At 46.4% G+C, this 12,356-nt stretch overlaps 1 protein-coding gene across 5 annotated transcripts in view; it reads left to right on the forward strand.

The window, feature by feature from the left end:
- Positions 1-233: 233 nt before the first annotated feature.
- LOC142490301 (matrix metalloproteinase-18-like) overlaps positions 234-12,356 on the forward strand; it is a 105,515-nt gene continuing 93,392 nt past the window's right edge. For 3 of the 5 annotated variants that reach the window (XR_012800023.1, XR_012800022.1, XR_012800024.1), the window contains exons 1-2: positions 234-459; positions 2,005-2,249. Coding sequence is in view for 2 of the 5 variants with exons in the window: in XM_075592407.1 (XP_075448522.1) it covers positions 355-459; positions 2,005-2,249 (350 nt within the window). In the remaining 3 variants the exon portion in view is untranslated. The remainder of the gene's footprint in view (positions 460-2,004; positions 2,250-12,356) is intronic. The other 2 variants (XM_075592407.1, XM_075592408.1) reach the window with 2 other exon arrangements.

The raw sequence follows: 12,356 nt of genomic DNA on the forward strand, positions 1-12,356 counted from the left end.
CAATGAAGACTCACAGCATTTCCTGTTGCTGGACATCTTTGTATTACTGTATCTTTACTAAAAGGATATCTGCTTTGTTGCTGCTTTTATTGCATAAATATTTTGAAGAAAAAAACCCACAGTCTTTCATGTATCTCAAATACACACAGAAATTACTAAGTATTACTTTACTGAAAGTGTGTCATTTTTTTGGCTGAGTTCCATGTTCGTTGCCACAGAGTAATGCGGAAATACTATGGTGTGAATCATACTACAGATGGATTTGTGAGGCATAGAAGGGATATATAAAGACGAACCTTAGACAGTTAGAGTCATGTTAGAATCCTTGACACAATCCTAGAACACAACAGAAAAATGAATTGCATCCGATTTATGCTGTTACTGTGCGCAGCCATTTCTTATGCATTTCCAGCTGTACGAGAAAGCAAATTGGAAGAGAAATATGGACAACTTGCTGAGGTAATTATACAATTTTTGAGACCCCTTTAATGATATGTGTGATTTACAGAGGAATTTTTTTGTACAATTCTTAGACATGGGTAGAACATGTATGTTATTTTTCTAGTTTGTAATCTGTAGCATGTACTGTAGTCTGTATGTTATTTCAGGGCACAATAAAATAAGTAACATAAGAAAGGCTTTTATAAATCTGGCAGCATTTTTAAAATACACAAGCAAACACAGTTGGAAATCTTAAAAATTACAATACAACTTAGTTTCATATCCGGGGTTTTGTTATTTAATGTATGACTTTGAAACATCAGATGCAATAGAACTTAGAGGTAATTTAATAAAATCACAAAACTGAGGCAGACCCAGCACAGAAAGCAGCATCACGTTTATAAAAAAAGGGATTGAATTGAAAAGGAAATTACGTTTTTCCTTCTATTAATCTGGTGCAATTCTTTAGATTGTAAACGCTTTGGAGCAGGGATTTCTTTCCTATTGTCTACTTTTATGTATGAAGCATTTATTCCTATTATCTCATGTGTATTACTGTTGTAAAGTGCGATGTAAGGTACATGGATGATGGTATATAAATAAAGATATACAGAACATACTGTTCACAGGTTTTGCTCCAGCTGTGCGACTTCACTAAATAACCCCCTGAGGTCCAGATCAACAGAAGGTGCTAAGATTTAACTCTTCCCATGAGTCTCCCAGCGCTGGGAACAGCACATTTCCGTATTACCAAATGTTATAGGCATGGTTATGCTGTTCCTGTAGCAGCAGACTTTAAACAGATCAATTAACAGTCACAGAAATGACACTGAGTGCTTCAGTATTTCTTACTTTGCCAGCGCGTAGGTTAAAATGACGTGCCCTAATGTATAAAACCACTATGTATTTAAGACCTATAAAACACACAACTATCCTATATAAGGGATAAGTCCAAAGTGGACTTACCTTGCAGGACATTATCACTTGGACATTTGTTTATGTAAGTGCACTATTCACAGAGATTGGATATATTTTGCACTTATATAGGATAGTTGTGTGTTTTATAAGTCTTAAACACATAGTGGTTTTATACATTAGGGCACGAAATGTTAACCCACGCGCTGGTATTTTTCTTTTATATATCACTTTTTGGAAGGATTTGAATCACCCCCCCCCTGCCATAATCCAGCAGCGAGATATTTAGTCACTGTTTATATTTAGAAGTTGGCGCTGTGTTTTCTTTATTCATTTCTTACTTTGCAAAGTCATTTATTTATGTTGAATTTGTTTTACATTCATTTTAAGAATGCTTATGCTACACAGGATTATTATTTTTTACATACATTGAGAAAGCAGACCAGATCACTCCATGCTGGTCTTTATCAAAAATAAGTGTTTCATTTTCAGCTCCACACTGAATTGAATAGTCTGTAACCTGGTTGTACACTTTTGGGAAACCCCCTTTAAAGTGATAAGGAACTGTGCCAAATAAAATAATTCATGTCAAACATGCAATTTTGGTTGAAGGTGTGTAGAAGTCTCTAATATAACATTTATTGACAGAAATACCTGAAAAGATTTTACGACCTTAAGACGGAAGGTGTACCAGTGGGCAGGAAAAACAATGGCAATTCTTTCTCTGAAAAACTCAAGCAAATGCAGGAGTTTTTTAGTCTGAATGTGACTGGAAAGATGAATCAGGCGACAATGGAAATTATGGAGAAACCCCGATGTGGTGTATATGATATCAACCATTACAGTACAAGCCCGAAAAGCTCTGCATGGCAAAAAATGGATCTAACATACAGGTAACATTAAATATTCATTACCATAAACCCTCTCCACCCACAAGCACATCAAGATACTGTATGCACGGGAAGCAAACAGAGAGCTGAAAACAGAACAATAGAGTATGACAGAGGTCCCCAACTCCAGTCATCAAGACTCCCCCAACAGGTCAGGTTTTCAAGATATCCTGGCTTCGACTTCAGCAGGAGTGGCTAAATCATTCCCTACTTCAGCATAGGTGGCTCAATCAGAGGCTCACTCTATGACTGAGGCACTGATTGAGACACCTGTTGTAAAGCAGGGATATCCTTAAAACCTGACCTGTTGGGAGGGGTCTTGAGGACTGGAGTTGAGAACCCTGGCATATGCTACATGATAGACGAGTAAACTGAGCAAAAATGTGAGAAAGTATGAGTAATATGGTATGTCCATAAGTACCTCTCTTTCCCCCACAGTGTATCTGTGATGCAAGTCCTTAGTAAATTCAGGGTCTTCATGGGTTAATCCTGGTCTCAATCCTGGTCTCAACTCTGGAGTTTCACGACGGTGGCGGTCCGCTTGAATCTTCTGTATTGAAGAAGCCTTCCTAAGGTTTCCTTGCATCTTGGTCCATGAAGACTGTAGGACTGGATCCGGTTGTCTGCTGCTGGAACCCTAGAGGAGGAGATGGATAGCCGTGCGGGGTGGAATCCCTAGTTTATGAAGAAGGGGGAGTTCTGAGTAGACTCATTCCATAAGGAATTATGGGCGAACTCTGCCCAAGGGGGCAGATCCGTCCAATCATCTTGGGTGTCGGCGATGAAGCAGAGCAGAAACTGCTCTAATGATTTATTGGTCCTCTCCGTCTGGCCATTTGTCTGCAGAAGATACCCGGAGAGGTGCAGTAATATACCTAGCTTTTTAGAAAACGCCCGCCAGAACTTGGATACAAATTGAGAACCCCTATCGGAGACGATGGTCAAGGGGATCCCGTTTAGATGGAAGATTTCCTTAGTGAAAACATCTGCTAAAGTGGAAGAATCCGGTAGACCCTTAAGTGGGATGAAATGTGCCTGCCTCAAGAAGTGATCATTGACCACCAAGACTGTGTCATATCCTGGAATCCAGCAACTCTACAATGAAGTCCATCGATAAATTGTTCAAGGGGCGATCTGGGATGGGAAGAGGACGTAAGTGTCCCTGAGGTTTACTGCAGGGAACTTTGTTTCCATGTATGTGGTGCATGCCTTGATGAACTCCTTAACGTCTCCCTGCATGTTAGGCCACCAGAATATCCATGTGATCAGATTGGAAGGCCTCTTGGAGCCAGGATATTCGGCAGTCTTGGAAGAGTGACCCCACTTCAGGATCTTCTGACGGAATGGTGGTGGAGCAAAAAGACGGCTGTCCGGAACCTTCAGACCCTCCGGAATGGTTTTCTGATCTTGAAGTAGTTTGTCTAGTACATCAAACGTATTTGCAGAAATGATAAATTTAGAGGGAAGAATGGTCTCCAATCTGGCCTTGGTCCTGTCCTCGACTATGAACTGATGGGATAGAGCGTCCGCTTTTAGGTTCTTGGAACGGGTATAAAAGAAATGATGTAGTTAAAACGAGAAACAAAAGAGACCAGTGGGCCTGGCGAGCCTCCAGACGTTGAGCACTCTCCTTGGAACGGGTATAAAAGAAATGATGTAGTTAAAACGAGAAACAAAAGAGACCAGTGGGCCTGGCGAGCCTCCAGACGTTGAGCACTCTCCAGATACATGAGATTCTTGTGATCCATTAAAATCATGATTGGACTCTCTGTACTCTCCAATAGATGCCTCCAATGCGAGTTTAATGGCTAATAACTCTCTGTTACTCACATCGTAGTTCTGTTGTGCTGTGGAGATTTTTTTTTTAAAGAACGCACAGGGCTGTAGGTTGGCCGAGGGCCGAGACAGAATGGCGCCGGCTCAGATGTCAGATGCATCCACCTCCAATGTGAACGGGAGTTTAGGATTGGGATGGATCAGATCCGGTGCAGACACAAAGGATTTCTTCAAGAGGTTGAAGGCATGAGTAGCTGCAAGAGGCCAAGACAAAACATCAGCTCCTTTCTTGTTGAGGGCAGGGATCGGAGCGACAATGGACGAAAAATGATGAATAAATCTCCTATAATAATTGGCAAAACCCAGAAACCTTTGAATACCCTTGAGAGAAGTGGGGAGCAGCCAATCCACAACAGCTTTCAGTTTGGAGGGGTCCATGGAGAACCCAGAAACAGAAATTATGTATCCTAGGAATGAGGTAGAAGTTTGATGAAAGTGACATTTTTCCAATTTAGCGTAGAGGTGGTTCTGACGGAGACGTAGTAGGACCTGCTTGACTTGTTCAATGTGTTCTGGAAGAGATTTAGAGAAAATATATATGATAAGAAAGTATTGAGGAGATCTCTGAATATTTCATTGACGAAATCTTGAAAGACCCAGAAGCATTGCACAAGCCGAATGGCATAACTAGATATTCATAATGGCCATCCATTGTGTTGAAGGCCATCTTCCATTCGTCGCCCTGACGGATCCTTACCAGATTATATGCACCCCGAAGGTCCAATTTGGTGAAGATGAAAGATCTTTGGAGACGGTCGAATAACTCAGATATTAGTGGTAATGAATATTGTTTTGTTATGGTAATTTTGTTTAACCCCCGATAGTCAATGCACAGACGTAGGGTACCATACTTCTTTTTGACAAAGAAAAATCCTGCCCCAGCCGGTGAAGAAGATTTTCTGATGAATCCTTTCTTAAGGTTCTCCTGAATGTAATCTGACATGGCTTTAGACTCTGGAAGGGACAGCGGATAAGATCGACTCCTGGGAAGGACGGAACCAGGCAGATCTATGGGACAGTTGAAAGACCGATGGTGAAGAAGTACCTCAGATTTGGTTTTATCAAAAACACCCCTGAAGTCAGCATAGCAGTCCGGTAATGTGCTCTGTGCTTCCTCAGGCGCCTTCTTACTGCAGATCTTTTGAGGTGGTACAGCACAGGTCAAAGAGCACTGTTGATCCATGAAATAGGCCTTTGTTTAGCCCAATCAATTTGCGGGTTGTACCGTTGAAGCCATGGAAGGCCCAAGATGATCTCAGCAGAGGGAGAGTGTATAACGTCCAGAGAAATCTCCTCCCTGTGGGTTTGCTCGAACAAGAGAGAAAGTTCAATGGTTTGCAAGATGATGAAAGCCAGTTGTAGAGGACATCCATCAATGACCTCTAGTGCCACCGGAGTTTTTTTTATATATCAGCGGGATGTTATTCTTTATAGCAAACTCCTGATCAATGAAGTTACCTCCCTATCTGGAGTCGATGAACGCAGATGCTGTTACTGCCAGACCCGGAGCCAGAATAGACACAGGAACCAAAATTCAGCTACAGTAGGTAGCGGTTCTTTGGTGATAGAAGAATTGGAGAGTGTTCCCACAGAGGCTCCTCTGGACCTCAATGGGAGTTGGCATTTCCCAACTTGATATAACAATGAAAGAACACCCCTGACGAAGTGACATTTGCAGTCACGAAATGGGTAGGGTGGAGCCTAGCAGTATCCATCCGTGAGGTAGCGAGAGGAGGGATTCCCTGAGCAGCACCGACATCATCGAGGACGTTGTTCACTCTGGTTGCGGCCGCAAAGAGAGAGAGTGTTAGAAATTACCTTGGCAGTCTGTATAGGATCCCGAACTCTCAAAGCTGTGGACGGCATTCTAGTGTCATGGGCCAAGGCATGCTAAAATGTGAGTGTTATATGTCTTGTGCTTTTTAATAAATGAATGTCCTTTTGGTATTGTGCAATGTGCATTTGTTTATTGCATGGGCACTGATCAATTTGGAGGATCACTCTGACTACCAGGTGTGGGGACATAATCCGATCAAGACCAAAGATACCAATTGAGGCATTATGATCTTTTATTTGCTGTAAGTAGGCACTCTCAAGGGATTGTCAAACATTCTGAATTTAAGAAGTTACTGCGCAATGGTCTCCTCTTTTTCTTCACTTACTGCACCGACACACTTTATTCGAGCAAATACCCAGTATGTACCTGGCAGATACCTGGAATGCGCCGCTCCTCACCTCTGACAAGCCCCGTTGTGTTTGCCTTCCCAGCCTGGGTTCATGCCTGGCTGACGGGTGGCTGATCTGTTAAATAATAATGATTAGGATTTAATAGGCTGCAATGCTTCGTGTGTCTACCAGATGGCATAAATTCATGAATTGTAATGCAGTATATATATATATACGGTGCAGTATTGCAGCCAGCGGGAATAAAATGCTTCAATCCCTGCCTGGAAAATAACCCAATGCACTCGGGCAGAAAACAGTCACAAACCTCAATACACCCGGGTATACCCGAATTCGTGGGACTAGCCGAGCTCGAATAAAGTGTGTCGCCAGTGTACAGTATTGCTGCATCTGGAGGAGATGAAACAACTATAAAGACTCTTTCACCTGGACTGTCATACTACACCTGTTCAGGAGTGGCAGTTATACCTCTTATCTGCACCAAGGACTTTGTGTTCATTGTTATATTATCTGTACAAGTAATTTTGAAACGACTTCTTTTACTGTCCTTTGGCTGCCATTCCATCTGTTCTTATGTGTCATGGTGGGATTTAGCAACATATGCTTAATACTGTTTGTGTTTTCAATTTGTCACATTGTTATATTTTGTGCACATTTTATTGGGTATTAACACATGCGGTTTTAGTTAGTCATTAATCACCAGCACCTATTGCCCAAGCACTGTTGTTGTTATTATGAATTTAGGTTTCAAAGGACACTTTTTAGTAGTTTTGTATTTGAGATTCACTGCGTGTTTGTCAATTAGGCGGCACTCCATATGAGCAGTGTTAGTAATTAATTAATTATACCCATCATTGTCTTGGAGGATTGTTGTCACATTTTTTGATACAAATTATTTGGGCACTATTAGAGCTAGCAAGTTCTTGATATATTGGGAGTCAACACTCCAATATTGTTTATAGGTAAGAGCGCTTTTTGGTATCCACATCACTATATTGTCACGTTTCCCGACTTGAGAGGACAACGAAGAGCCAGATGGCCTGAATTACCGCAATAGAGGTGTAGCCGGGACCCCCCCTTCTCGTCCTTGTGTTGTTGGGGGTGGGTACGCTGTGGTAGGGAGCGCTCCGATACGGAGGCTCCGTGTCGTGCAAGACGCCATGTTATGGTTGGCACCAGTGCAGACTTAACCTAGCCAGAGGTTGCGCATGCGCAGCAAGAGTAAGAAAAGCCCGCAAAGGAGGAGAGTTCCGATTGGAGGGAGGTAGCGAGACACAGGTCCCATCAACCCCCGCGGGTCCCCGTGATAGGGCTGAGCCAATGGGCTGCGAGGTTAAGGAGGAAAAGGAGGTGGTTGCGCGCACGTTGTTCAGAGCTGGCTGGAGAGGAGACGGAGCTTCGGTGTGGGGAGGCCAACCGCCACCTACGTAGGCCGCATGCCCCAGGCCCAGTTAGGCCCTGAGTCCCAGTAGAGACAAGCGGAGCTAGGGACTTGCCATAGTGAGGTTCCGGTTCCCTTTATTGCTGCACTACCATCACCAGGACAGTTCTAAGTGGCGGGAGGTCTGAGCTCAAACTCCGCTAGCAAGCCGCAGCGTGTCCGGGTGGGATCGCCCTGGACATCCACAGCTGACGACATCTGCAACTCGCTGACCCTTTGTGAAGATTTGTAGCAGCACCGGGTACTGGAGTACCCGGCAGGTAATTCACCAAGTGCACCAACGGTACCATCGTTCATTCGGGACACAGTGGCTGCGCAGTCACACTCATGTATATATATATCTGACTCACTTGAGGGTGGGAGGACTATTCCCAAGGGAACTGGACACGGGGTGGGATCACCCAGTGGAGGGAGACGGGAGGGTCGGCGTTCGCCGGGACGCTGATTAGAGTGTCTCCTCTAGTACTGGAACCCGCCGTTCCCCAATATCTGCCGCTGCCCAATGCCCCACCTGGCGGTAGCTCTTTTGTCTACCGTCTTCGGGACCCTCCTGTGGCTGAACTAGATCATGACGACCCCACCCTCCCCTTTGCTCACTATCCCGCGAGCGAAGCGGCTAGTTGTCGGACAGAATCCAGCTATCCCAGGTCGAGCGCATCCGCGGAAGCAAGGGTGCGTAGTGATATGCTACAGAAACTCAATGACAAGATAGACCAGTTAACCACCCCCACCAGCTTACCGCCGCTAGTAGAAGCACTTACCTTAGCACCCATGCCCAAACCTACCGGAAGTTAAAGGCCTTCTCGGGGACGCTACCTGTGCCCACGGGAGAGGATGAGATAGATCCATGGAAGGAACACACCAGGGGAGTAATGGAAAAATGGTCTTGCACCGACGTGGTGAAACGGCAACGTCTCATGGAGTGCTTGCGACCCCCGGCATCCACCTTGATCAGCATTCATCGAGAATAATACCCCGACCTAACCTCTCGCTTGATGATCGAGTTCCTAGTGGAAGCCTAAAGCGCGAAAGAGGATGATGGCGCCTTGTGGGCCAAATACTATGCCATAAATCAATGGGACCGGTAGCATTGATCCGGGTGTTAGTGGACGGTATCTACTCCTCCGCCCTACTAGACACGGGGTCCCAAGTCACAATCATATATCGGGGATTCTATGATCGCCATCTCCAGAAGCGGCCTCTGAGACGAACATATCAAAGTACGAGGCCTAAGTAATGACGACTACCCCATCAACGGCCTGGTGACCGTGGACCTGGAGATACAACAGCTCAACACGGGGAAATCTCACCCCATGAATGTCGACGCCTTGGTGTGCCCCGAACCCAAAGATACACCTAAGTACCCGATCATCCTCGGTACGAATGCTGACATTGTGCAAGCCGTCATCCGGGCCTACTTACACGAAGCTAACGAACTACCCATGTCCAGCCTACAGTTGCAGCTGGTTCGGGCAGACCCAGCTCGTCCCCAATCCCCCTTGGAGGACTAAGGACTGCTGTTCTGTGGGTGGGGGGCATTGACCAAACTCTTGCCAGGAGAGACGCAGAGGATCCCTGCCTGGTATGCCTACGCTGAACGATTAGACGAGGAGCAGCAGTTTTCTTTAGAAAGCACCCCAGAAGAAGATGTCCGCCGAGGATATCGCCTAGTACCGGAATTCCGGAGTTGGCCCGCCACCATTCCCTGTCGAATTTTTGTAATGGTACAGAATCTGTCGCCCTTCCCCACGGCCATCGATGTGGGCCAACGGATAGGGAGAATTTATCCCGTCAGCTCGGTGGACGAAGCCGTGCAGGTACAGACGACCAGAGTGGACGATCCCAGAACGCCATTAGACTCTGACTTTGGCTCATCCGAACTGTCGGAGGCCTGGAAAGAACGATTACGAGTACAGCTAGAAAAAAGACGATCAGTGTTCTCTACCAGCGAGATGGATGTGGGGTGTAGTCGCAATGCCCAACACACCATTCGGATGACTGATGCAAAACCCTTTCGAGAGCGTTCCCGTCGGCTCGCCCGTAGGGACGTAGAGGATGTCCAGGCTGCTATCAATGAAATGGAAGAACCCGGGATTGTCACGGAGTCACGAAGCCCTTACGCCTCCCCTATAGTAGTCGTGCGAAAGAATGGGACAGTGAGATTATGTGTCGATTACCGGACGCTGAACAATCGAACGGTACCGGACCAGTATAATCTTCCCCGCATAGAAGAAATCCTGGATACCCTACACGGGAGTAAATGGTTCAGTGTACTGGACCTTCGGTCGGGTTATTACCAAGTCCCCATGAGCCCAGAGTATCAAGAGTAGACGGTGTTCGTCTGCCCACTAGGGTTCTATCAATTCCCCCGTATGCCCCAAGGCATATGTGGGGCGCCTGCCACCTTCCAGCGGCTAATGGAAAAGACTTTAGGGGACTTGAACCCCTGAGAATGCCTCGTGTATTTAGATGACATCATAGTTTTCGGGAAAACCCTGGAAGATCATGAGGCTCGACTCCTGATGGTACTTGATAGATTAGCACAGGAAGGGCTCAAACTCTCCTTGGAAAAATGCCGGTTCTACCGGACATCAGTGACTTACGTAGGACACATCGTGTCCGGGAGGGAATTGCCACGGACCCCGCCAAAATAGAAGATGTTGTCAACTAGCCCCGGCCTGACAATGGGAGAGTTGCGGTCGTTCCTGGGGTTCTGCGGCTACTATCGCAGATTTGTGGAGGGGTACTCCCGCCGGGCCAAAGCCCTCAACGGCCTACTCAAAATATATCCGGCGGACACGGGCCGGAAGGCCACCCCTACCCGACAGCCCTTCGGGGACAAATGGATACCCGAGTGTGAACAAGCTTTTAGAGACCTGAAACAGAGTCTGACTGCGGCTCCCGTGCTGGCCTACACCAACCCCGAACAACCATATATACTACATGTGGATGCAAGCCTGAGCGGCCTAGGAGCAGTGTTGCATCAAAAATATTTCGAGAGATTGCGATCCATCACGTATATCAGCCGCAGTCTTACTGCCAGCAAGCAGAATTACCCAGTGCACAAACTCGAGTTCTTGGCCCTTAAGTGGGCCATTGTGGACAAACTTCGGGACTACCTGTACGGTGTGTCGTTCGAGGTGCGGACCAACAATAATCCCCTCACCTACATTATGACCTCCGCCAAACTCGATGCGGCCGGCCATCGCTGGCTGGCTGCTCTATTCAATTACAATTTCACCTTGAAATACAAGCCTGGCCCCTTGAACATTGGAGCGGACGCCCTGTCTAGGCGACCAGGGTTGGCCACTACCCCCGATGAAGATCAATGGGAAGAAATCCCGGGACCCGGAGTAAGGGCCCTATGTAGCACCGCTGCCATAGTTAATGACCAAGTGGCGTTCTCTGAATTACGAGTGGCTGACTCCCTGGGGTGTACCTCAAACGCTATACCCAAAGCCTATTGCGACCCCAGTGGCATGCATGTTACACCAGACAAGATCATAGCCTGGAAAGATATGGTACGATATCAAGAACAAGACCTGGTCGCCGGGGCCATTCGTTATGCTATCAGACACAATCGCCCGGCCCTCCTTCGACAGGCTCCGGGGGATGGAGGAGGTATACTGATGTGGGAAGCGGACAAATTTGAAATGCAAGACAATTTGCTATACCGAGTTGCAGAATATCATAACCACCCGAATAGATGACAATTAGTGCTACCAAAACGACTGCAGTACTTAATACTGAAAGCTCTACACGACGAACATGGTCATTTGGGGGTAGACAAGACTTTTGGACTAGTGAGAGATAGGTTCTTCTGGCCAAAAATGAGAGAAGCAGTAGAGCATCACTGTCGACAGTGTGTGCGGTGCATTCAGCGCAAGACCTTGCCCACTAGGGCTGCCCCAACGGGCCACCTAAGGAGTACGGGGCCTATGGACTTAGTCTGTCTGGACTTTCTATGCATCGAACCTGATAGCCATGGCATAGGAAATGTGCTGGTCATTACGGATCATTACACCCGTTACGCCCAGGCCTTCCCGACCAAAGATCAAAAAGCCATTACGGTGGCCAAGGTGCTCTGGGAGAAGTATTTTATGCATTTTGGGCTTCCTCAACGCCTCCACTCCGATCAAGGATGAGACTTCGAAAGCAAATTAATAAAAGAACTGCTGAACCTCTTACATATCAAAATGTCCCGTACTACGCCCTAAGACCCCGAAGGGGATGCACTTCCGGAACGGTTCAACCGTACCCTACTAGACATGTTAGGCACGCTAACAGGAGAAAAAAAGACTGAATGGAAACCCTAGTCCACGCTTACAATTGTACACGACATGATTCTACTGGGTTCTCGCCGTACTTTCTCATGTTTGGCCGGGAAGCTAGACTGCCTGTGGACATACAGTTGGGAGTCTCTGCTGATGGAGTACATAATAGTACCAATTTCCGCTATGTGCAGAGATTACAAGAGAACCTGCAACGGGCCTACGTACAAGCCAAAAGATCCACTGAAAAACTGAATGCCGAAAATAAAAGGCGGTATGATCATAAGGTGAAACACAGAGACATTAAACCTGGCGATGCAGTACTTCTCCGTAACCTGGGGGTACCAGGGAAACATAAATTGGCCGACAGATGGCGGG

Source organism: Ascaphus truei, chromosome 3 (genome assembly GCF_040206685.1).
Source record: "Ascaphus truei isolate aAscTru1 chromosome 3, aAscTru1.hap1, whole genome shotgun sequence".
Taxonomy (NCBI): Eukaryota; Metazoa; Chordata; class Amphibia; order Anura; family Ascaphidae; genus Ascaphus; species Ascaphus truei.